Source organism: Nycticebus coucang, chromosome 11 (genome assembly GCF_027406575.1).
Source record: "Nycticebus coucang isolate mNycCou1 chromosome 11, mNycCou1.pri, whole genome shotgun sequence".
In the NCBI taxonomy this organism is placed as follows: domain Eukaryota; kingdom Metazoa; phylum Chordata; class Mammalia; order Primates; family Lorisidae; genus Nycticebus; species Nycticebus coucang.
Genome location: NC_069790.1, coordinates 41521581 through 41548588, shown reverse-complemented (window position 1 = coordinate 41548588; position 27008 = coordinate 41521581). Strand labels below are relative to the sequence as shown.

The 27008-nt window shown below is 37.7% G+C and overlaps 1 protein-coding gene across 1 annotated transcript; it reads right to left on the bottom strand.

The window, feature by feature from the left end:
- Positions 1 to 21888: 21888 nt before the first annotated feature.
- On the bottom strand, positions 21889 to 22885 carry PRPS1L1 (phosphoribosyl pyrophosphate synthetase 1 like 1). Its single transcript, XM_053609612.1, has one exon. The coding sequence runs from the start codon at positions 22883 to 22885 to the stop codon at positions 21929 to 21931; it is 957 nt and encodes a 318-aa protein (XP_053465587.1). The 3' UTR covers positions 21889 to 21928.
- Between the last annotated feature and the right edge of the window lie 4123 nt (positions 22886 to 27008).

Below are 27008 nucleotides of genomic sequence, written 5' to 3'. Positions count from 1 at the left end.
TTGGCACCCTCTGAATATTCATGTATGTATTATAATACAATATATATGTATACACTATCCATGTTGTTATATTCTGGGTTCCTTGTTATTTGCCTCATTGCCTTACACTGAACTTTGTTTCTCTCTTGGCCCAGACCTCTGGGATGCATGCTTTCTGATGTGAATTTCTCTACAAAAATTTTTTTCATTTGTCTCCCTTTGCTCTATGCATCCAAGTCTATGAGCCAGCTCTAATCTATGGGCCCAAATCATCTCTGAATGTAATTTCCACTCACTTAGGAGCCCTTTAACATCCATTCATCCTCCAAAAGGGAAATTTTCTCCTGGCGTCTTAATGCTATTCTCATCTTACACATGTTCCTTAGGACCCAGTGGAATGCAGAATCCTAAATTGTCAAGCCATATATTTTGAGTCTGATGTGGTAAGTTGAGTACGTGGAATACTAGGTTGAATTCAGATAATCAAAACTCAAGTTATTGTCTCTGCAATGGGAATGCCCACAAATCCAGGACCCGAATATGCAATAATCACATACAGAGTTTCTGTATTAGATTTTAGGCAGTTCTTCCTGCCCCTGTCGACAGGCTTCCTTGTTACCCCTTGTGCATGCCTGCCCCCATCTATGGGACCCTCCTGTCACTCACTTTCTGGCATGAGTAACTCGGCCTCTGTTTGTGCCTAGGTTCATTATGTGGCAGCTGTTTTCATTACCATCTCATTATTTCACTGAGGGGGAGATGTTTCCATGGTGATGCTAAACTGCATGAGCAGAGATTTTTACTACACTGAGCTTTTATCTACTCAGTGAACTAGTTAGGGGGGGAACTGAGCTAGAACCTTTCCAATAGTAAATCTCCCGTCTGTTTCCTGTATCTGTCTGTGTTTTTTTCAATGAAGGTATGTTGTAATTATAAATTTTTAACAGATGGGAGTTGAAGAAAACCAATAGTTGCTTCTTTTTATTCTAATTAACTAGCCCGTCCCACATACCTATGGAAGTTTCCAGAATAGCTTTACACAGCACAGTAGTAGCATAATTAATTTTTTTAAATAGCCCCAACAGGAAAAGAGAATTTGGAGTCTCAGGAAAAATTCTGGATGGGAGCTGGCCCAATTACTAATGTAACTATTGCTTAATCTTTGATTGCTTCTTAAGTTGTCATTGCCTGAGGAAACAAAGTTCAAGACAGAATTGAAAAGATTATATAATATTTTTCAACATGTGAATGAGTTCTACTCACTTTCATTAATTGCTTTGTGCTTAATTCTGCATCTGCAGGAGAACTTTATTGATACATGTCCTCTAGCAGTAAGCCTTCCATAATTTGATCTTTACTGAAAGTAAATCTATCCATGGCAGCAAATTCTTTTTTCACCCTTTGCTTTTGAATTTTTTAGCCAACTCAAGCCACATTTGTTTAACACTAAAGTTCTTAGCACTTATGTTCTTATTTGTTATAACAACACTGTGCTAGCTGAAGTACAAAAGTTGCAATTAAAAAGTTCAAAGTAAATAGCATCGATATTGACAGAATTATTAAGGACATCATTAAACAAATGCACCAATAAAATAAGTACATTGGAGCATGATCAAATCAATTATGGAATTCAGGTCAATATAGATTTATCTGATCCTATCCAGTGGACTTTGATAATAAGAATAATAGTGCATTCACAAAGTTGCAAATATCTTAATATCATATTATTGTTATATTTTCCTACAGTGGAAAAATATTCAACAAATGTGAGACAATAAGTTGTGCATCAGTATTCAATGTAACAGAAAACTTGGTGATAGGTTTTTCCCTGTATTTCTGCATTTATTCCTTGTGGCAGCATAATGTGGATATTACTGTTTCCACCTAAATGAAGATGAAACAGCATTATGGACAAGAACTTCGTTAAATGTGAAACACCTGGTCACTATGAGAACTGGGGTTCAGATTCTGGTGTTTGTCCATTGTTTCTAACATCTCTTCAGAAGAAATTTTGTAATTATGGTAGTCATTGTCAGTCTCTAAATCAAATAGGGAAGTTCGGGGCAGAAGACTTTGTAAACAATTATAAGGTGAGTGCGTGATGGAGAAGTATAGAGTACATAGCAAAATCTAGCATTAGAATCACTTTTATGAAGAATTTTAAAATCAGCCTGAGCAAGACAAAGACTCTGTACAAAAACTGGGTAAATTACCCAGGCCTTGTGGTGAGTGCCCGTAGTCCCTGCTACTTAGGAGAAAATCACTTGTACCCAGGAGTTTGAGGTTGCAATGAGCTATCATAACACCACTTCACTCCAGCCTGGGCAACAGAGCAAGACTCTGTCTAACAACAACAACAAAAAAAGATATGATGGTTCTGCCTTACTATCCCATGTGGCATTCAAAGTTCTATTTCATTAATATACTGGGTTAGATTAAGTGAAATTTAGTCTCTACTTATAAGAATGTTCTTTTCTTTCTTTTTTTTTTTTTTTTTAAGAGACAGAGTCTTACCTTGTCCCACTTGGTAGAGTGCCACAGCGTCATAGCTCACAGCAACCTCAAACTCTTGAGCTCAAGTGGCTCTCTTGCCTCAGCCTCCCGAGTAGCTGTGACTATAGGCACCCACCACAGTGCCTGGCTGTTTTTAGAGGCAGAGTGTCGCTCTGACTCAGACTGGTCTTGTACTCCACCTGCCTCGGCCTCCCAGAGTGTTAGGATTACAGGCATGAGCCACTGTGTCTGGCCCCAGAATGTTCTTATTTACACTTTCCGTGAAATTTTGATTTTTAAACTTTAAAGTGAAATTTTGGCGTCTCTTTAGACTGCAAAAGAGAAGTGTATTGATATACACTTTGCAAAATATGAGGTCAGACAATTAAGTTTTCAAACTTACTACCAGCATTTACATTGGCAACACTGTCCAAGCAACTCGGTAAGGTTTCACAACCTTGGTGTATTAATGTCCACAGTTGTGTTTGTGTTGACATGTGGTGGTGTCTTGCTGAGTGGTGTTTATTATTGCTGTTTTGTGTTTTGTGTGCAGTCACAAGAATGTTGGAGCTTAAATTAGAGCAATGAATAAACATTCATAAATTTCTTGTTAAACTTGTCAAGAGTGGAAGTGAAATCAGAGCTAGGTTAATCCAAGTTTATGGGGGATAATACTAAGAGGAAAATGGCAGAGTACAAATGGATTAATACATTTTTCTGAAGGGAGAAAAGAGTCATTGATGAAGAGAAGTCAAAGCGGCAAGTAATGAGCAGAACAATGACAACATTGCAAAATTTCATCGAATTGTGTAGTAGACCAAGTAAACATCCTCAGAGAAACAGGAAAATCTTAACTGAAAATCATAGCCAGCACATTATGGCTCTGGCATCACAACAATGCACCAGCTCATACAGCACTGTCTGTGAGGGAATTTTTATCCAGTAAAAAAATAACTGTATTGGAAGAACACCTTCCCTACTTACCTAGTCTGGCCCCCAATGACTTTTTCTTTACCTAAAGATAGAGGGGATATTGAAGAGAAGACATTTTGGTGACATTCAGGACATCAAGGGTAATATGATAACAGCTTTGATGGCCATTCCAGGAAAAAAGTTCCGAAATTGCTTTGAAGGGTGGACTAGGTACTGGTGTCATTGCATAGATTGCCAAGTACTTTAAAGGTGACTATAGTAATATTCAGCAATGAGGTATGTACCACTTTTTCTTGGGTGAGTTTGCAAACTTACTTCTCAGACCTTGTATGCGAGATGCAGCTCACACAACCCAAGTGTTCAGTGAAGTGCTTATCAAATTGAGTCTTTTGGAAATTGTAATTACAGAAAAAACGGAGTTCCATTTGACTGCTAGCCAGATATCACCTGGTACTGTTTTTTGTATAGTCTATTATTATCAAGAAATGTCTTCATAGAGAGGGAAAGTACAATGACCTTTCAGTCCTCCAAATGTGGATAAGAGCTCAATGTCAAAATACATTGCTATGCTTCACCACATAGCTAGAAAGAAAATTAATCAAAATTTTATGTGTGCAGATGGAAATGCTTAAGCCAGTTTTACAAACCAATTACTGTTCAGTTCCAAAGACCTATAACTTGTTCAAGATTTAATACACACTGAACAGCTTCAGAACTCCTTGAAGAATAATAATTCAAACTTAATGTAGACTGTAAGTTGACTACTATTTCTGTTCTTTAGTTTCTATATTTTTCAGTTAAGATAAGTTATAATTCAGAGCCACGCAGGAGATGCCTTTGTAAAATATGTTTTCTGCTGATTGGCCTTTTTACAAAGACTTATGCAGCATCTTTTTAGTGATATAGCACCATTGCTATTAGGGGCCTGATTCTGCACTTCTGTTCAGAGTAAATGCCCTGAGAATCCTGCCCAGCTGAATTTAGGATCAAGAAGCAAGATTTTATTTTAGCATCTGTCATCTAAACCTTCAAAATTGTAATCAATGAATCAAATTCTTCAGGGATTTTTGTGTGTATGTGTTGTTTTTGCTTAGTAAAGCTATTGATGTCCAGATCAGAAATGTTACTGCTTTACTTTAAATAATTTTTTCTTACAGTATAAATAACGTACATTCAGGGTATAAAAATGAGGGAAAAAAGATAAACTAAAATGAAAATAAAAGCACTCATAATTCCACCAGGTAGATAATCATTTTTTTTTTTTTTATTGTTGGGGATTCATTGAGGGTACAATAAGCCAGGTTACACCGATTGCAATTGTTAGGTAAAGTCCCTCTTGCAATCATGTCTTGCACCCATAAAGTGTGACACACACCAAGGCCCCACCCCCCTCCCTCCGTCCCTCTTTCTGCTTCCCCCCCCATAACCTTAATTGTCATTAATTGTCCTCATATCAAAATTGAGTACATAGGATTCATCCTTCTCCATTCTTGTGATGCTTTACTAAGAATAATGTCTTCCACTTCCATCCAGGTTAATACGAAGGATGTAAAGTCTCCATTTTTAATATTTTAGCGTTTATTATTTATAGTCTAATCTAATTAATACATTCTAAATAATTGATATAATCTCTTATGCCAATATTAATGGTAATAAAATTTTATCATCTAGATTTTTAAAGTTGCAATGTATCATATTATAACTGTCACTTAGTAAGCAATATATTTTGAATGCTATTTCATGCATTCAATAAGTAATGCCCATGAAAATATTAAATACTATATATAAAGTGTTCCACTTAATGGATCTTTAATTTTTTGTTTTATTATTATTACTCCCTAAAAATGTTTTGAAAAATTTAGGTACCTCATTGCTAATTTTAAGTCAACATTTAAATTTTTTTTTGTTGAGTATAAGACATGTGAAATATGCCATTTCAACAATATTAAGATATTAACATCTTAAATTCAACTGTTACAGTGTTCTTAAATATAGCTGGAAACAAATATCATAGTGATTTGATGCCCACAATCATGTATTTGAGAGATACATCAATAAGCTCTTTTAGTCAGAAGATATAGTATATATTATTCCTTTTCCTCCTTATATTCGTATTCCTTTTTCTTTTTTTATTGTTTGAAGTTCATTGAGGGTGCAAAGAATTAGGTTACACAATTGCATTTGTTAGTAAAGGCCCTCTTCTTGTGTCCCAGCTCCCAAGAGGTGTGCCATACACTGTAACCCCCATTCCTCTGCCCTGTTCCCTTCATCCCTTCTCTTGTTCCCCCGCTCCCCATTTTGAATTGATTTTAGTTTTTCACTTACGTGTATATGTATTAGATCGTCTACTGGCTTCATATTAGAATTGAGTACATTGGATTCTTGCTTCTCCATTCTTGTGATATTACAAGAAGAATATTATATTCATATTTCTATATACCTACCCCACTGATTTTTTATCCCAACGTAATCTGTTTTTATGTCTGAATTATTTGTTTTTTGAAAATATTTGTTGGTTATAGCTTTATTCTTCTCTGAAACAAACATGCATATAAAATGCATTTGAAAATTCCTTTATTGTTGGTAACAATAAAGCTGTAAAGATTTAAAAGTTTTGGAGAAGCATGAATCCTATGTACTCAATTTTGATATGAGGACAATTAATGACAATTAAGGTTTGGGGGGAGAAGGAATAGCAGAGAGGGGGAAGGAGGGAGGAGGTGGGGCCTTCGTGCGTGTCACACCTTCTAGGGGCAAGACATGATTGCAAGAGGGACTTTACCTAACAAATGCAATCAGTGTAACCTGGCTTATTGTACCCTCAATGAATCCCCCCCCCCAAAAGAAAAAGATTTAAAAGTTTTCTTTTGGATTGAATTATGATAGCATCTAATATTAGATGATCAAATAATTCAAAACAGGTTATGCTTTTTACAGGTTATTATTAAAAATTAACAGCAAGATTTTATCAGAAATACTTTTTTTTTTTTTTTTTAGTGAGAGCATACATATGTTTATGTTATGTGACATTGTGGCATGATGCTGTCATCTACAAAGTTTATGCTTGAGAACCATGCAATCAAGTTCCACAAAAAAAAAAAAAAAAAATCACAAAAAACATTTCATAATGTTTTAGGTAAGTTCACAATTTTGTGTTGGGTTGCATTCACGGCTATCCTGGGCCACAGCTTGGACACTCCTGATTTATAGTCTTCCTAAAGTATATCTTGGATCATGCACTCTCACCTCTGGGTGTAAAACATTCAGGGGCTTCCCATTGCCTTCTGCATCTGCTGAGCCTGGGGTAGCAGCCTCTTCTCTTGGGAATGCAGTGTTTACAAAATCTGCAAATAATTTATGGACTGGGAAAGTTTCCATCCATTGAAAAAATCAGCACTTGGGCGGCGCCTGTGGCTCAAGGAGTAGGGCACGGGTCCCATATGCCAGAGGTGGCGGGTTCAAACCTAGCTCCGGCCAAAAAAAAAAGAAAAAATCAGCACTTTTATGAAATGAAGAGATCTAAGAAAGGACTCTAGGAAGAGTTAAGTGCATGAACAGGGATGGAGGAAAGGGGATTCTGATAGCAGACCCAGAAGCCAGCTCTACAGCTTTGCTATCTCAGAGTGGGGAGGTGGAGGAGACCCCAATTTCAAGGGAATTAGGTGCTGTTTTTCAACTTTCCCTTTTCCTTATGCTTCTGTTAGATTTTAGGGAAATTTTACAGGCATGGTGTGTAATCTGCAACCTGGAGGACACACGACTGCCCATCAGTCTTCACTCCTGGATGTTGCAATGGCCTCTTGAAGTTCACAGGTCCCAAGATGAACTTTGACCAGCACATACAGGATAAAACAGCTTTCTCAGCCACCACCTACCGGCCTCCTAGCAAGCTGGTTTTGTCCTCCATCAGGAGGACCACTCCCAAGTTCTGAAGAGCCCCTCTGGCATGGAGCTTAGGGCTGGGAGCCCAGGGAAGACCTGACTTGCAGGGTAGCAACAAGCAACGATTATTCTCCACACAAATGCATTTCTTAATATGATGGATGTAGATTTTTTTCCAACAGAGTGTTTATCAATGGATAAGTATGCCTATTTCTAAAATGAGACAAGTTTTAGTGGAAATTAATGATAAGGTCACAATAAGTGTACAGTATGCATGAAGTTTTTTCATGGTTGTTTCTAAAGACATCATTTATAGCAGAATCCACAATACATTTTCCTTAAATTAATCTCAGTTGAATAATATTGTGATAGGAATGAAAAACTAAGCAGAAAAGTTGTTGACATGTGATGGTGAGCAGGAGACCTATTCAAAGGAAAATATGAATTTATAGTATCTATAATATTTTAGCGAATGTTAATGAAAATATTTTTTATGAGTCAGGGTATATGTTAAAAAACAACTTGCTAACTTAATTCCACACTTGTTCTTTCCACTCAAGCTTGGAGTGGAATTCATAGGAAGTAAAAACAGAAGTTTTCATTACTTCATTCCTCCTTGAAGTCATTTTATAAAAGTAATGGAAACCCAAATAGTGTCTTGATTACAGGAGGCTTCATAGGCATCAAAATTTTGAATCACCCTTGGTTTGGCACCCTGTGGTTGCAACAGGAAATGCAACCTTCATAAGGTTCGGGATGACTAACATGTATGCCTGCTTCCTTTTGTTATACGGACAAAGGAATTAGGGAAAGGGAAGTAGAAAAGGAAACTAGATGTGATGATTTGACCATTGGTACATTCTCAGACGCACCAATTTTAGGAAAAAATATCATTTAAGGAAATAGAGGTCTGGAAAATGATTTTCTTAAAAGTGCTAACACTTGTGTTCCATATGGGACACCAAGTGTCCCCAAAGATAGGACATAATGGGCATAGTGAAACATAAATCTAAATATGTTGACTAAAGTGATTAATATGAAATCACACTTGTTTTTAAGATGGCTGCTCAGAGAGAAGAAATTCCAAAAATCCTGGATTTACTTATTTATTTGTCTAAATTAAAAAGTAATCCAATGAGAACAGTTTAAGGCTGGCAGAGATTAGCTCAATGCCATGGGTATAGATGGAAAGCTGAGAGGCTCAGAGAGGGAAATGACTCTCCCCATGCCACCTACAACCTTAGTATTAACAGAGTACCTAGGTGTGGAACCCGAAAGCCTTCTTTAATGAACCATAGAGAAATTCTTTTCCATTTATTCTTTAAAGTCCAGCCTTAATATAATTTTAAACTAGAATTTAAAAATTGCCAACTGCCATGCACAGAGGGCCCTAGTGAAGGGGCTTTTCTGCCAATAAAGCTTTTGCTGAAAAATTAATCTAAATGTCACAGAACCTGAATTCTGATAATGTCCTCTTAACTATTTACTCTTCACGGCTTTTGTCAATTCTCTTCTCTTCGTTTCTGCCTTAATATTTTACCCTCTTGGTTTTTGGAGTCTTTACATTTTCTTTCCTTGAAACCAGCCTGAGGCTTACATTCTCATGCACAGCGCTTGCCTCGACAATTCCGTTTGGGGTTCTACTGGGCCCAGGTGGGTTTTCTGATTCAAGGATGCTCTGGAGCTTCACTAATATCACATTTCACTAGTCCTTTCATTTTCTTATGGCCCCTTTCTTTTTCTTTTTTTTTTTTCTATTTGTATTTATTTATTTTTTTTTACAAGTTATCTTTTTTTTATTAAATCATAGCTGCGTACATTGATATAATCATGGGGCATCATTCACTAGCTTCACAGACCGTTTACCAAGTTTCACATATACCCTTGTAAGATGCAGCGCTGGTGTAATCCCACCAATCCCCTTCCCTCTACCGATCTCCCCCTCCCTCCCCTCTCTTTCCCCCTTCCCCCTATTCTTAGGTTGTAACTGGGTTATAGCTTTCATGTGAAAACCCTAAATTAGTTTCATAGTAGGGCTGAGTACATCGGATACTTTTTCTTCCATTCTTGAGATACTTTACTAAGAAGAATGTGTTCTAGCTTCATCCATGTAAACATGAACAAGGTAAAGTCTCCATCTTTCTTTAGGCTGCATAATATTCCATGGTGTACATATACCACAATTTATTAATCCATTCGTGGATCGAAGGGCACTTGGGCTTCTTCCATGACTTAGCAATTATGAATTGGGCTGCAATAAACATTCTGGTACAAATATCTTTGTTATGATGTGATTTTTGGTCTTCTGGGTATATGCCCAGTAGGGGGATTACAGGATTGAATGGCAGATCTATTTTTAGATCTCTAAGTGTTCTCCATATCGCTTTCCAAAAGGAATGTATTAATTTGCATTCCCACCAGCAGTGCAAAAGTGTTCCCTTTTCTCCACATCTGCGCCAACATCTCTAGTCTTAGGATTTTGTGATATAGGCTAGTCTCACTGGAGTTAGATGGTATCTCAAAGTAGTTTTGATTTGCATTTCTCTCATGATTAAAGATGATGAGCATTTTTTCATATGTCTGAAGGTTATGGCCCCTTTCTATAGCCTTTCTTTGCCTATCACTTCAACTTCAGTCTCCCTGTCTGATTCCTTCAATATTTACAATTGCTGTTTCATTACACTGAGATTCTGACTGACCCAGCTTATTTCAGTGTACTCACAGATTTTTATGCCAAGCTACCCTGAACCTCCTGCCAGCTCATAGACTGGCTACCTATCGGTCAGAAGCCCACTGTTGGTTCAATCCATATTTGATGAAAGTGAGACATGTCACCAGAGACGGGAGGCTGTCCCTTCAGCATGGGTTGCAAATAGAACAAAACTACTATAGGTCACTGCCATATCCTGAATAATAATGCTTTGTATTTTGATTTTTAAAAAATAACGCAAAATATTGTGAGCATTCCTTCATGATAATAAATATTTTACTGTATCACTTTAACGCAATCATTCCCAAATGATATTGCACATTGTACCTGGAGAGCTTAAAAAAAATAATGATTTCTCATATCCAGAAATTATTATTTAACGGTGTAGAATGTGACCTGAGCTTTGGAATTTTTAAAAGATCCCCAGGTGATTCTAAACTGCAGACAGGTTTGGAAATCACAAATTAATGGTTGCAGAGTGCCACTGGATGGTTACAGTGTAAATTATTTAATGAATAGTTCTATCAAAGGATGTATTTTAAGGTGGTTGTTAAGTTTTCACCATTTTAAACAACACTACCATGAACATCCTTTAACAGAATTTTTTAGCTCAATCATGGTTACTTACTTAGGACAAATTCCTACTACTGGAATTATTAAATAAAAAAATATGAACAATTTTCAAATACCCTCAAAATGTATTCACCAATTTACACTTTTACAAATGATGTATGAATGTGTTTTCTATTTCAAGCTAATATTGAATATGTAATTAATATGTAAGTTTTTTCTATTTGGTAAGTGAAAAATGGTATGTTATATCTTAGAAGGTGAAAGATTTATATGATATAAAGAGAAACCAGAGAGTGGCATGTCATATTTTAATTTTATTTCTTGTGTTACTCTGGAGGTTGAATTCCACTCCCTGTCCAGTTTACTTTTCCATTTTATTTTTCCCTCCAGAAATTATTTATACTTTTGTTTTTGGTTCATTTTTCTCTGAGGTGATCAATCATCTTTTGTCTGATTTGTTTATTTCTAAAGCTGTAAATATACACTAACGCTGTAAATCCTTGGTCGTATATGTTGAAAATATATTCAAGATTACTGTTTGCCTTCATTATTACTTTGGCATACAGAATTTTAAATAAAGTAAAATAATTCTTTTTTATTGTCTCCTTTTTTGTTGTCAGCTTCTCTACTTTAAAAAAAGAAACTTTTCTTATTAGTTTTTTTAACCCTCCAAAAATAACCTTTAGAAGACTAAAGTTGTTATTTGTAATGGAATAAAAGAACAAAAAATTGATTCTGGTATGATCTCTGCCACAAATAAATGAGACCTAAACCAATGTAACTGGTTTGTATTTTTTGTTTTGTTTTCTGAGACAGAGTCTCAAGCTGTCACCCTAGGTAGAGGGTAGAGTGCTGTGGCATCACAGCTTACAGCACTGTATCTCTGACTCTTGGGCTTAAGTCATTCTCTTGCCTCAGCCTCCCAAGTAACTGGGACTACAGGCACTTGCCACAACACCTGGCTATTTTTTCATTTTTTTTGTTGCAGTTGTCATTGTTTTTTAGCTGGTCCAGGCCAGGTTCAAACCCACCAGCCCGGGTGTATGTGGCCGACCCTCTTCCCACCGAGCTATGGGCACCGCCCTGGTTTATATTGTTGAATCATAGTTGCATCCAAGTCTTACCAGAAGCGTCAACTAAAAACACAAGACATACAAAAGTTTAACTTCACCAAAAGTTTTTTTTTTTTAAACACTCCTGCAATTGAAACATTGGGATTTTCCTGATTATACAGTAGGGAGACAATGGTGGCAGAATAAAGCCAGATGATGTTCAACTGAAGACCCTCTTGCTCCTTTTATTTTATAATCAAATTCCCAAACAAAGAATTTAAAAAGGAGTTGATTTCCATAGTGGTAGCGTGACATTTATATTTGTCTGTAACGTAATCTGTAGATATCGCTCTCAAGTTCTGTGGAAAGTTAGCATTAAATTACTGGTTAATGTTACTCTGGAAGAAATGTGTTCATTACAGCATGTCTTTGAACTAACTCGAATACCCTTATAGTTGTCCTTCAGTTTATGATGCTGAACGTATGTCGCTCTCATCCTATAAGAAAATAGCGAAGATGAGATTGCCTTGTAGTCTCATTTAGACAGTTAATTTTATCTTTGTTTTCTTAAGTCACATTTCATTGTGTTTCTCGATGGTGCAAAACTAATTGGCTCTTATCACAGTTACATTACCTTCAAAGGCAGATAAAATTAATGCAAAGTAAAAGATCACTACAATCAGAGATATCTGGTTAAAAGGGAGACAGGCTTGCATAAAGTGGCTGCAGAATCCACAAAAGACTCTGGCAGAATAATAAATCATGACTTTCTCCAGGTTATCATCTTGTGCTCTAGTTCATTATTTTGTATCATTTGTTTTAACCTTGGATTGTCCCTATTACATCTGCTGTGCTGTGATTAATTCTGCTGATGGAAATAAACTGTCGAAGGGCAATGCTGTACTGCATGACTAATTAGCCTACTGAATTATGTCCATAAATTAACATTTTGTTTCTATTCATTTAAATAAATCAAAGTTGTCCAAACTTATTTCGTGTAGATCATTTAATATCAATTTATATTTGTAACCTTTTAACTGGGTCAGTTTACTTACGTTTTGGCATAGCTAGATTATTGTCTCTGCCCAAGGGGAAGGAAGATTTTTTTTTATTAAGATATGCTTTCCACCAGAATCTGCTTTAGCCTACTCTTCCTCAGCTCCCTCCTGCCATGAGTCCTAACCACAGCTCCTCATCTTCAATTTCTATTGGTTATATGGAAATGGTTACTAGTCTGAAAAACAAAAAACAAAATCCTTACAAGAATTTTCTAGGGCCTCTATCAAAAGGAAGGATTTTTTTTTAGATATTGAAGGCAGGGTTAAAGCCACTTAAAAAAATTTTTTTTTTTATTTTTTTGAGACAGAGCCTCAAGCTGTCACCCTGGGTAGACTGCCATGGCATCACAGCTCACAGCAACCTCCAACTCCTGGGCTCAAGCAATTCTCCTGCCTCCACCTCCCAAGTAGCTGGGACTACAGGCGCCTGCCACAAAGCCCGGCTATTTTGTGGTTGCAGACATTATTATTGTTTGACGGGCCCAGGCTGGATTCGAACCCGCCAGCTTAGGTGTACTTTTTTTTTTTAACCTTCACCTAGAATAGTAGCTAGGACAAAGCAGGCCCTAGGAAAACTTAAAAGTCTGCTCAAGAGTGCTATATCAGAGAATAATATTAGGGCCTGGCATGCTGGCTCACATAGCACTTTGGGACGCCACAGTAGGAGGATTCCTGAGGCCAGGAATCTGAGACAAGCCTGGGCAACATAGCAAGATCCCATCTCTACAAAATATAAAAAAATATTAGTTGAATGTAGTGTTAAGTGCCTGAAGTCCTTTACTTGGGATGCTGAGCCAGGAGGATCAATTGAGCCCAGGAGTTTGAGGTTACAGTGAGCAATGGACATGACATTGTACTATAGCTTGGGTGACAGAGTGTCAAAAAAAAAAATTAATGAATGAATAAATGAATAAACAAAAATTCTGAAAAATTATCATAAAAGAAAGAATAATATTAGAATAAAACTGAAATTATTTCAGAATCAGAAAAAAACGATGGAAAAAGTTTCTATACTTTCTGCAACATTGCATTGCTTGCTTCCAAAGAATAATTGAAGACTTTCTGGAACATTGTCACTGGTCTTATTTTAATATAATAAAATCAATGTAGGCCCTTTTTAATAAGGGGCTCACTGCCTGCCACCTTAGGAGACTGAATAATGAGAGGGACATAAAAAGCTCTCAAGTTAATTTCAGGAAGTTCTCCTAGTGGCCGTCCTTAACATCCATGTAGGGCTGTGCTGGAGCTCACTAGACCCAATTGTGCAAAGCTTCTCCCAATCCCATGTTCAGTGATGGTATGCTGGTAGCTTGAATTTGGCAGTGGAAATATTTATTCCATGGAAATCTGCAAACACTACAAATCAAGACGTTTATTTTCCAGAGAGTTGGCTGTTAAACATTTACCAGCACTGTACCATTTAGAGGCAAGGTAAATGGTTCTAGGCATAGCTCTCCTACAGAGCCTTTCTGCCTTAACTATTTCATAGTAGTAGACTCTTTCTGTTTATATTCTCTCTCTACTCTCCCTCCCTCTTTGTGGGAGCATAGTTCATCATCCCTCACTTTTCTTCAGTCCTCAGGCCTGTTGAAAATAAACATGCTAGAAATTCCTGTTTGAAATAAATATCCTAGAACAGCTCTCCAAATGAAACAATCAGGAAACAGATATTCCCAGGCCTTTTAACTCAGCTGAGTCAAGTACCATCCCAGTTACCACTTCAGACAGGCTTCCACAATCATAACATCTGTTTCTGCTTTGCAAAGGTGGAGTCATGTTATGTCTTCCTTGATATTTAGATGGTTTTGACAGAGAAAAGCCCCACATAATTGAATCATTATACCATAGATAATTGAATCAAACTCAGCTTAGTGACCAGTGTATTTTCAATGGAAGTAAAAGATTTGCCTATAGGGCACTTTTTAAACAAAATGTATTTGTTTTGTCAGTCTATTTCATGCCTCCTGTTACTGTCCTAAGCACTATCAGGGATACAAAATTAGAGATAATGGTCATTTCTTTCAGAACCTTCCTATCTTCCTATGAATGGTAGGACTAATCAAAGGTATAAACCAACCAGGAAAGACTTAAGTATTAAACTCTTTTTTTTATCCAGAGTTGCAAAAGGTAAGTTTTTGTTGTTGTTTTTCTTAAATACAAAATTTGTAAAAACGAGGCCAATGTGTAAAAGATCTGGAGGATCAGGAAAGATTTTATGTTGGAATTTCTGCTGGAGCTTGTCTTTGCTCAATGACTAGGAAGGAACATGCAGAGAGGAAGAGGGAGGGCAGTTTATGTGGAACTAACTTCGTGAGTAAAGGACTTTGCAGGTGAATAAGTTATATGTGACTCTTTTTGGGAACTCGATCAAATTAATCTTGGAAGGTTCTTAAAAGCCAAACAAGAATTTGTTAAATGCGATAGGCAGTAGGAAGCTATTATGGAGCTTCTGAGCATCAGAATGATGAGATTCGGGCAGCGCCTGTGGCTCAAAGGAGTAGGGTGCTGACCTCATATGTTGGAGGTGTCGGGTTCAAGCTCAGCCCGGGCCAAAAAAAAACAAACAGAATGATGAGATTCAAAAGATGCCTTTTGAATTCAAAAGATGAATGTGTCAGCAGTATGTAGGAGAAATTGTGCAGGTGAACATTCGTGGCAGGGGAACAGGTAGAGAGGTAACTGAGGTAGGCCTTGTTAGAAGGCACCTGGGAACCTCAGCAAGAGTTAGTCAAGGCCAACACTGGTGGAGAGCTACTCACTGTGGCGGAGGTTAGACTATGGGAAGTGGGGGGTGGCCCCAGTAAGGTCACAAGTGGGCTCCAAAAGCAGAGCATCCAAAGAGGTTGGGTACGATCCTGGCAACTCCCAGCATTTGAAGAGTGGATTGAGCTGGGTGCTGCTGCTCATGCCTCTGCTCCTGGCACTTTAGGAGGCTGAGGTGGGAAGATTGCTTGAGGTCAGGAGTTTGAGACAAGCCTGATCAAGAGTAAAAAACAAAAAACTTAGCCAGGAGTGGTGGAACATGCCTGTAGTCCCAGTGACTTGGGAGGCTGAAGTGGGAGGATTGCTTCTACCAGGAGTTTGAGGTTGCAGTGAGCTATGATGACACCACTGTACTCCAGCCCAGGTGACAGAATGACACCCCTGTCTCAAAAAAAAAAAAAAAAGACCAGGTGCGGTGGCTCTCATCTGTAATCCTAGCACTGTAGGAGGCTGAGATGGTGGATAGATTGAGCTCAGGAGTTTGAGACTAGCTAGAGCAAGAGCAAGACCCTGTCTCTAAAAATAAGCCAGTGTTGTGGTAGGCATCTGTAGTCCCAGCTACTTGGGAGGTTGAGGCAAGAGAATTACTTGAGCCCAAGAGTTTGAGGTTGCTGTGAGGTATGACAGCACAGCACTCTACCAGAAATGACAAAGTGAGACTCTGTCTCAAAAAAACGAAGAAGAAGAAGAAGAGGAGGAGGAGGAGGAGGAGTAGTATAGTAGTTGGTTGGATGGTCAGAACACTGTGATAGGAAATCTAGGTAATGGATGCAAGAGAGTTGAGCAGATGTGACTAACAATGCAGTAGGTATGGAGAGAAACCATTTCAGGTTTAGCAAGTTTCTAGGGCCTTGACATTATCTGGGGCTCAGGGTAGGGTATAGTCCAAAGAGGGACTAGGGCAGAGAGCTAACAGAATATGGAGAAGAGAGAGACTCAAAGGAAAAACCTAGGCTAGCATAAGAGGGGGTACCCCTCAAGGAATGTGTACCCCCTCAAGGAATGCCCAGATATGTGAGGCTTGATCTTCTGAGCAGACCTTGGCCTGATCCATTCTAGAAACAGAGGACATGAGGGAGCACAATCACTGTGGGTAGCTCTTACCCTGCTGTGATAAATTCTAAGCCTACACCAGATTACACATTCAAAGCTTTTGATGCTGCCTTTGTTAGGACTGGTTGAGCCACTAAACAGAGGAGTTAGTGTGAGAACAGCTGAGCAAGGGGAGCTGGGAGACAGAAAATAGGGGTTGACCCGTGGAACTGATACAGTAATGCAGTGTAACAACAGCTTATAATTCAATGTTTTGATAGTTTTGGAGAAGTATGCATGCCTGAAGGGAAGAGAAAAGAGAGAAGTTGGGAAAATGTGAGCAGTATTTTTATTCAAGTTCGGTATAATTTTGACTATCATATTCAGGGATTGGTTTGCTCTCACTCACTTAGATTTGTGATTGAATTATTTAGAAAACTTTTTTAGGTATAACATCTTCTTATGTATTTTTTTTATTTGAGGTTAGCTTAACCTTCTGCCTTACCATTGATAATATAATGCATATAAGTCAATACTTTTTAAATAATTGAAGATTGCACATTCAGTATTCTTTTTTCTTGGAACTGAGGCTGTTTTGATTGAGGAAGAGAAACCCCATGGGGCACATCATTGATGTTTTCAAATATTTTTTTTTATTAAATCATAGCTGTGTACATTAATGTAATCATAGGGTACAATGTAGTGGTTTTATATACAATTTGAAATATTTTCATCGACCTGGTTAACATTGCCTTTATGGCATTTTTTTAGTTATTGTGTTCATTTATATTCTGCATTTAGTAAGTTTCACCTGTACCCTTCTAAGATGCACCGTAAGTGTGGTCCCACCAATTACCCTCCCTCCATTCATCCTACCCCCTCTTGAAGAAGCAAAAAGGTTAGTTTTACGTTATTAGTTCTAGGACAAACATATTTGTAAATGAGGCCTGAATTTCAATTTGTTTTCTAATTGTTTGCCATAGGAATTTAGTACATTGTACTAATGATGTTAGACATCCCATTTAACTCAAAGGGATTTTGATTTCATGGTTTGCTTATAAGTCTAGGGCATACACCCATACACATTTCACAAAAAGGTTAATTGAGGACTTCGCTTGTTTGAATATATATATTATTAGATTTTGACTAAAGAACATTTTAGAGTATTTCAAAAATTTCCATGTTATGTTATCCAAATTTTACTACCAAATGGAGGAAAAGAAAAAAAAAGTCTTATAAACAAGTCAGTGAATGAAGGGAGATTCAAGTAAAGGAAAGGGAAAAAATGTTGGCTTTAGTTCATGTCCACATCATACGACAAAAACTTGTCTAGATATTTCACACATGTTCATATTTAATCACAGCAATTATGTGAGGTATTTTGTCTCCTTTATGGAGATGAAGAATGAGAGGTTCAAAGACATATCTTAACTGGTTAGTAATATAGCTTATAAGTAGCACAACCAGAATTAAAATTAAGGTCTATCAAATACAAATTTATTTCTCTTTTCACTTCTCTTTTGGAAATATATCTGTATACATAAGCTTTTATAAAAGAAATTATCAAATCCAGTTTTCCAGATATTGCACTTATGTAATACATGTCAATATATATTGCTGCATCAATAAATTAAGGTTAACTCTATTGATCAACCCCAAACAAAAATACATTTTTCTGCATAATAACTCAATATTGCCCCTCCCTTCAAAATTCAGCTGAGAAGTCCCTCTTGTCTAGGGATAACCCTGTGAGAGGGATGGCATTTAAGTTTCATCTTACATCCCAGGTCTCATCACCTGAGGGTGGCTGCTGGATCCTTGCATGAAGAAGGAATCCAAGGTCATGTCTAGAGTCAGCAAAAAGGAGTCCTAGGTTCCCGCAGAGATGAAGGCCATGTTCACAGGAGGGGAAACTGGCAGCTCATGTGCCACATATTTGCCTAGAGCTGCCACAGGTATAGTATTAGTAAAGTAGTGTGTGATTTGGGAAGATAGTGCTCAAAATTGTCTTCTGTAGTCAAAACTCTCTATATTAATCTTGGTTTTGAGGCATAGTGTTTCCTAAGCTTGCCTGATTAAGAATCACTAAAGTTAATTATTTAAAAATATTTTTCCCTCTACCCAGGACAGTGAGTAAAAATAAAAAAATAAAAATACTAGTTCTCAGCCAGGCATGGTAGCTTACACCTGTAATCCTAGCGCTCTGGGAGGCTGAGGCAGAAGAATCGCTTGAGCCCAGAAGTGTGAGGTTGCAAGGAGCTCTGATGACACCATAGCACTCTAGCCAGGGCTACAGAACAATATTCCATCTAAAAAAAAAAAAAAAAATTGTTTCCCCAGCCTCTTATCTGGAGATATTCATTCAGGAGGTCAAGCCTGGGAGGCCAAAAATGTTATGATATGGAAAGTTTGGGAATATATGAGTGGCTAGCATTTTCAGAAATCCCCTGTGAAGGACAAACATTAACTTCTTAATTAGTAATGACTTAAGATAATCTTCCTAGTGGGACTTGAGCACTTACAGGCAAGGGAAAACAAAAGATGAATTTGATGGTGACTGATTAGTAATTAAAGAAGTTACTTACCTTACGTGACTTGCCCAATTTGCTAATCTAATCTCCTTCTGCTTTGTCTCTTGCTCAGCTACTTCAGCCACACTGGTCTTCTCTCTGTTGCTCTAATGTATGCTTGTTCCCATCTCAAAGCCTTTGCTCTTGCCATTTCCCTGAATCTTAAGCTGTTCCTAGAGACCTTCACAAAGCTAGCTTCCCTAATCCTTCCTTAATTGGTAACACTATTAAGTGGAAAATCCAATAGTAAGAAGAAAAGAACGATTTTTTTTAATTTATGAAACATATCACTCACTGCCCATCCAACCAGACCACCAGAGACGTTTCAATGCTGTAAAAGGGAGACTCCCTTCTCTTGTCATAAGCAATGAGTTATGCCAGTCATTATATAGGATTTGCAATGGAATCAGGGTAAAAAATTATTGTCTTTCCTAGATAAGAAAGAAACCAAATGACGAGTATAAAAACAGAAAAGAAGGAAGTTACTGTTGCATAATAATTAGTCAAGATAAGATGTGTCATTTAAAACCATTCAACCACCACCTTATCTTTTCTAATTCTTGCAGTGTTCTCGTAAGTATAATCATCTGACTGTATCTTTGAAATAGCATTAGGCTTTGGGAAGCATCTTAATAAACACTAACTGAAGCCACTCTGAAGAAAACATCATTAATCATATGTCATCTGATAAGAAGTACTGTCACCGTCACATTTAGAAATTTATCCTCAGACTAAATTCTAGTAAACAATCCTTGGATGCATTTGGGATTAGGAAAATGAAACCTTCTTTGTTTACTATAACTCTAAAAAATATATAGTTTAGGCCTAATTTCATAAAATGAAAACCACCCAGATATATTTGTCCCTCAGTTGCAGGCACTTTCCAGTATGGTTCAGTTTGTACAATGCTGCTGAATTTTTTTCAGAAAGTACTGTTTTCATTGTGTTGCTCATCTACTGAAAATCCACTGAAAAAGCTACAAAGGCTTTCCATTGCTTTACTAAATAAATGAGAAATCTTTGTTGGTATTTAAGATAACTACTTAGCTATGGCTAGGTTTACCAATTATTAGGTAATATTTATATCAATTTTTTAAAAAATCAACTCATGTACTAAGTAATTATTTAGTACTCTATTAGTCTATTTAGTCTTTATCCTTGCCTTCTGCCAAGATGCTTGATTGGATCCATGAGTTATACATCTAATTTCTTTAGCAAAACATTATCTAGGCACATCCTTGGACTTCTATCCATAGTGTGCTTTCCTAACAATGAATTTCCTAATTTTAACATCATTTTTCTATCTGGGTAGGTGAAAACTTTCCAAATAATCAAGTGCTGGCTCCTTTTTACTTTATTGTTCTTTCTACATTTATCACTTTGCTCTCTCATAAGAAGTGAGAAGGAACCAGACTGCATCTTCAACATTTAGCTTGGAAATCTCCCCAGCTACATATCCAAGTTCATCACTTATAAGTTCTGCTTTCCACCTACTTAACAGTAGAACACAATTCAGTCATATTTTCTGCCACATTATAGCAAGAATAGCCTTTCCTTCAGTTTCCATTAATATATTCCTCATGTCCTTTTAAGACCTTACTGGAAGCACATTTAATGTTCATCTTCCTACCGATAATCTGTTCATGATGATATATGTATTCTTTAAGATGACAGGAACATTTTTATCATCCTCTACCAACAGTCTTTTGAAAGCAATTTAAGCTTTCTCTGTCGCACACATCAACATTCTTTCAGCCTCTGTCTATTATCCAATTCCAAAGCCACTACCACATTGTTAGGTATTTGTTTATAGCAGCACCCTGCTTCTTGGTATCAGGCTCTCTATTAGTTTCTTGGGAGTGTAATAACAAATGATCACAAACTGGGTGGCTTAAAACAACGAACATTTATTTTCTCACGGTTCTGGAAGCCAAAAGTCACAATCGGTGTCAGCAGGACTCGCTCCTTCTGAGGAGGCTCTGTTCCTTGCCTCTCTTCTAGTTTCTGGTGGCTGCTGGCAATCTGTGGATTTGCTTGGCTTGGAGATGTGTCAGTGTAATCTCTGCCTCCATCTTCAATCACCTTCTCCTCTGTGTCTCTGTCTCTCAAACCTCTCTCTGCCTTTAACTTAGAAAGATACCAGGGGTGGGTGCAGTGGCTCACACCTATAATCCCAGCAATTTAGTAGGCAAGAGCAGGAGGATCACTTGAGGCCAAGAGTTCAAGACCAGCCTGGGCAATGTAGCAAGATCCCACTTCTACAGATTATAAAATAAATTAGCCAGGTGTGGTGGCACTTACCTGTGATCCCAGCCAGCAGACTCCAACCATTTTGGCACCAGGGATGGCTTTCACAAAAGACAATTTTTCCACAGGCCAGGGGGTAGGGAAATGGTTTCGGGATGATTCAAGTGCATTAAATTTATTTCAGAGGGTTCAGCAAGCAGGAGAACTAGTTTTATGGCTGCTTAGGGTTCTTGCTGCAATGGAGATACACCTTGGAGAACCTGTGACATGGAGGAAGGGATAGATTGGGTGGCTTATAGTAGTAGTAGTAAAGCTTTCCTAGTCACTTTCAAACACCCTCAGAAGTCTGAAATCTTGCAGCAGAAGAGCCATAGTTATAGCTCCAGGGCTCACAGAATCATCAAAGAAGCTAGAATGAGACAATCTAGTCAAGAAATCCCAGATATTCTTAATCTGTTTAAGTCCAATTTCAGATAAACTCTAACATACCTGATGTGGGATGTAGAAAGCTATACTAGAGCAAGCTGGACCTTCTGCTGAACTTTTCATTAAATACCAAGGAAAAATAACGGGGCAAGGTTTCTTTTAATTTTATCTTATTTTATTTTAAAACGGAATAACTTCTGGGTTATTCTGTTATAAAGGAACATGGCTGAACAGGTAGGAAACAGATTCCCCATTGTGAGTTCTCCTGATGGCTTCTGCAAGGATCATGGAGATGTCAATCACTTGTATTTTGGAGCAATGCTTCATGTTATCTTCTTGAGGTATGGTATTGGTGACTACTATAGCTTCAAAGTACGCACTGTTGATTCGAGAAATGGCTGGGCCAGAAAAGATTCCATGAGTTAAAATTGCATAAACTCTGGTGGCTCCAGCTGAGAGAAGTTTGTCCGCTGCAAGGCAGATTGTTCCACAAGTATCTGCCATGTCATCCACAAGGATAGCCTCACGATCCTTCACGTCTCCCACCAACACCATGCGGTCTACTTCATTGGCCTTCTTTCTCTCCTTGTGAATCAAGGCAAAGTCTACATTCAACTGGTCTGCAATGGAGACCACTCTCTTAGCTCCACCAGCATCAGGGGAGACAATAATGCAGTTCCTCCACTCGGAGATACACTCCCTTATCCACTTCAGGACCGCTGGCTCTGCATACAAATTGTCTACTGGGATATCAAAAAAGCCCTGAATTTGAGAAGCATGTAAGTCCATGGTGATGATATGATCTGCGCCTGCTATAGACAGCATATTGGCAACGAGCTTAGCAGAGATCGGTGCCCGGCTCTTATCCTTCTTATCCTGCCGGGCGTAAGGGAAGCATGGGATAACTGCAGTGACACGGCTGGCTGAAGCAATCTTGCAGGCATTAATCATAATCAAAAGCTCCATCAGACCATCGTTGATTTCGCCACAACCACTCTGAACAATGTAGACATCTTCTCCGCGCACACTCTCGCCAATTTCCACACAGGTCTCCTGGTTGCTGAATTTTTTAGTTACCACCTTGCCTAGCTCCAGGTCTAGGCGGTCGGCAATTTTCTGGGATAAGTCCTGATGGGAGCTTCCGCTGAAGATTTTGATATTTGGCATCTCAGCCAACTGCCCTGGGCACTCCTCGTCCAGCAGTTGCTCCTGCTGCGGCTGAGTTTGGAACCCAAGTGGGACCCGAAGTCTAACGGCTTCCAGTTGTCCCGGCGGTTGCGGTCCCCGCGGGCCTGCGGCTCCACGTTGACACCCGCTGTTTGAAAAAATTCCAGCGTGGGGGCTTCGCCGGTGGCTCAAAGGAGTAGGGCGCCAGCCCCATATGCCAGAGGTGGCAGGTTCAAACCCAGCCACAGCCAAAAACTGCAAAAAAAAAAAAAAAAAAAAATTCCTGTGTGGACCCACTTCACACTTTCAAACTCAAGAATCATCTTTTTAGTTCATGGATTTTTTTTTTTTCTATTAGTGCCCACGTTAGTTAGTTTCCTAGGACGGTGTAAACAAATTTGAATGGAAAACTTTGCTGCAAGGCAAAACCATACAAGTTTAAAGGGAAAATTACTGACTGGCCAACGCGCATGAAAGGATTATTTTAGACAGTTCTGCCAATAAAGTGACAAAAAGAAAATCAAAAAGTTAGAAAATGGCATAAAAATGGGCTCTCAAAATAAAAAATAGGCAATTCACAGTAAAAAATAAATGTCCAATAAACGTGTGGAAAATACTACTATTAATAAAGAAACTACTAATCAATTTCACACATCAGGTATGCCAAAATTTTTTTTTTTCGTTTGAGACAGAGTCTGACTTTGTCACCCTGGGTAGAGTGCTGTGGCGTCACAGCTCACAGCAATCTCAAACTCCTGGGCTCAAGTGATTTTCTTGCCTCAGCCTCCAGGGTAGCTGGGACTATAGGCGCCACCACAATTCCCGGCTATTTTCTGGTTGTAGTTGTCCTTGTTGTTTGGCAGGCCTGGGCTGGATTCAAATCTGCCAGCTCTGGTGTATGTGGCTGGTGCCCTAGCTGCTTGAGCTACAGGCACTGAGCCAAGTATGCCAAAATTTTAAGATAGTGTCTCCTGATAGAACGTGTAAATGTATAGATTTTACAAGGGTGGTTTTGCAAGTAAAGTTTGATTCATCATGTACACTTCTAAAAATCTATTTCAGAGAAATTTTCACCAGCATCTCCCAAATATGTTTACATATGTGTGTGTGTGTATGGTGTTGGTTGCTGTATTAATTTATTCAGTAAATATTTTGTGTATGTTGTACTACTTCTAGGGTAAGTGACTGTCACTTCTTGTGAATGACAAATAGTAAATGGTTTAGAACTGTTTATGAAAGTAAAATCTGGAAACCAACAAATGTTCATCAATAGGTAAGCTATCAAATAGTTTATTGTACATACACATGAAGTCATTAAAGAGAATAAGTGTAATCATATAGAAATGTCTTCAAAGTATTTGTATGTATAGTATGTATAGAATATGTATAGCATTACATTATGTATTTAAAATTATGTAATATTTAAAGCATGGAAGTCAGAGTCTTTTTTTTGAGACAGAGTCTCACTTTGTCACCCTTGGTAGAGTGCTGTTGCATCACAGCTCACAGCAACCTCCAGCTCTTGGGCTTAGTCAATTCTCTTGCCTCAGCCTCCTCAGTAGCTGGGACAACAGGTGCCAGCCACAACGCCGGGCTATTTTTTTGTTGCAGTTTGGCTGGGGCTGGATTGGAACCCGCCACCCTCAGTATATGGGGCCGGCGCCCTACTCACTGAGCCACAGGTGCCACCCTGGAAGTCCCTTTTATAATGATTATTTTTGGAAAGGGGCATAGGTTGTTGGGAGTTAAGGATAAAGGAGGACTGTTATATTTTACTGTCGTCTATTACTGTGGTATTGAACTTTCAGTACTTTCCTAATTAAAAAAAAAGATGAATAAAATACATTAGGGAATTAATTGTTTGTTAGCAAATTTTAAATATGTAACTTCTGCAATGTATTGGAGGTTGAAGTAGTGGGGCAAGAAGTAGAAAGGACCATAGATACCAAGAATTTCAACTATGAACTATTTCATAAAAACAATAGAAGCATCAGATACAGATCATATCCTACTAATTGTGGGCCTAACATTTGGATACCTGAATTTTTCATTTAGCCTAAAACCAAATCATCATTTTTTTCATATTTTAAAATAACTAAATAATTATTTAATATATTGTCTCATGCAACATCTGATCTTTCCCAGAGTATTAGATTCTTGACTAGGGTAAGCTCAGAAATGGGTTAAGGAATGGCAACAAAGATGAGACATTTAGCTATGTTTATGAAACATTACTTGGCTATAAAAAAGGACTTTTATATATTAAATATAAAACCATATAAACAGCTATGATAAAAAATTTACATCAAAATGAATTGTTGCTCATCCAATCACATGTCTCCTGACATCAACACGCTTTTCTCCTGAGTTGAGACTCTTCACAGTTGACAGCACATGCCAGCTCATTTCTTTCCATAATCCTCCACTCAAGTTCTTTCCTTTCAAGAAGTCAGCAGACCTGCCTATACCATGTAATTCTCATCCTTAGGCAGACTATATACAGTGATTTCTTAAGAAAATCCTGTGGCTTTATTTGGAAGCACTTAAAAAGTACTTGTATTAATAGTTTCAATTAAAATGATTTTTCTCTTAGTGCTCGCAGTGTGTCACACATTTTTTCAGTTTTTAATGAAAAACAAAACAGATTTTTAAATAGATTTAATATTACCTAAATAGGCCTGAATGCTAATGTAAACATTTAAACCCAGAGTTGGTTGCATTTTCCTTGAGGTGTTAAGTAGGAGAAATTTTTGTCTTGCTGCTATTTTTGCTTCAAGCCCTAGCTGTTGCTATACCTCATAGTTCCAGGGATTTTTCTAGAATCATAAAATGTTAAAGATGGAAACGGCCTTTGAGACCACTCAATCTAATATCCCAATTCACTGACAGAGAGCTGAGTCCTTAAGAAATGATGCAACCTGTCTGGGATCTATCAGCTAATTAGAGGCAGAGTGTGGGTTTGGATGTGGCATTCCTGAATTTCCAAGTAGGGCTTTCTTCACTATCAAAGGCCTATCACTTTTAGGCCATTTCTTTTAAGTTTGTCAGAATGAAGGAAAACATTTAAAGTACTGTAGAAATAGTTGCCTTAGTTTTTTCTTTTTTACTAGGAAAGTATGATAAAAAATAAAATCCCAAACATGCAACCAGGAAATTCTTTCACTTGGGGGAAAAAAATATTTCCAGAAAGAAATGAACCGTTAATAGTGTCATAGAAATATCTTTGTTATTCTGACATTTCTGTTATCAGAATCTATAGCAAGGAGATTTTGCTCCTGTTTACTTTGGTCTCTGTAGGTTGACAGGGACATCTATTTTTATCACTGAATACTTCTGACAAAAGTTATAGATAGGAATGATGCCTATTGAACAATACATTCTTTCTATTTAGGACATTGTCCCTTAGTAAATTACTCTGGAAACAAAAATTGTGATATGGAGAAAATGCCTTACCTTTTTCCTTCCCAAGGCAAGCATATTTAAATGTCATCTCTACAGACTGTGAGAATTGTTGCATTTTGAAGGTCTTTTGAGTCAATTCCCAGAATTTATATATTACCTTGGTAATAGTTTCTTGCTTTACGGATTATTCTTTTACCCTTCACAATTCCATCATAAATAATTCAAAGAGAGTTCTGATGCAGCTTGATCAGCTACGATAGAAAGAAATGCAGTCAGTTCTTTCAGAAAATGAAGAAAAATGGTTGTGTGTTTTAAATGAAATACATGCTTTCACTAAATATACTTGCAGTTGACAAAATGCTGGATATTTAGGTGGCAATTATAGTTTTTTGATAAACTGTCAAATCTTGTCACAACACATGTTACAAACAAGGACAGATTTAGATGTCCTTTATGACAGCTTTGTGTAGGTTGAGAATGTTTGGCAGTTAATTTCAAACGAGGAACATATTTTTCTCTCCAGCAGTTATCTGCTTGTTTATTAGGAAGAATTTCTTCGTGCCTTTAATCTTAACTCATTTGACTTACAGTTCCAGATCATTATGGTAACATTATCTTAACTCAGTTATTTTGTTCATAATATCAGCCACAATACTCTGAGAAAATAATTTCCTACCGAGCTTCACACTGTCATAAATGCTTTAAAGTTTGTTTTGTGATT

Coding starts and splice junctions, on each gene's coding strand:
- PRPS1L1 (XM_053609612.1), bottom strand. CDS start 22,885: ATGCCAAATATCAAAATCTTCAGCGGAAGCTCCCATCAGGACTTATCC.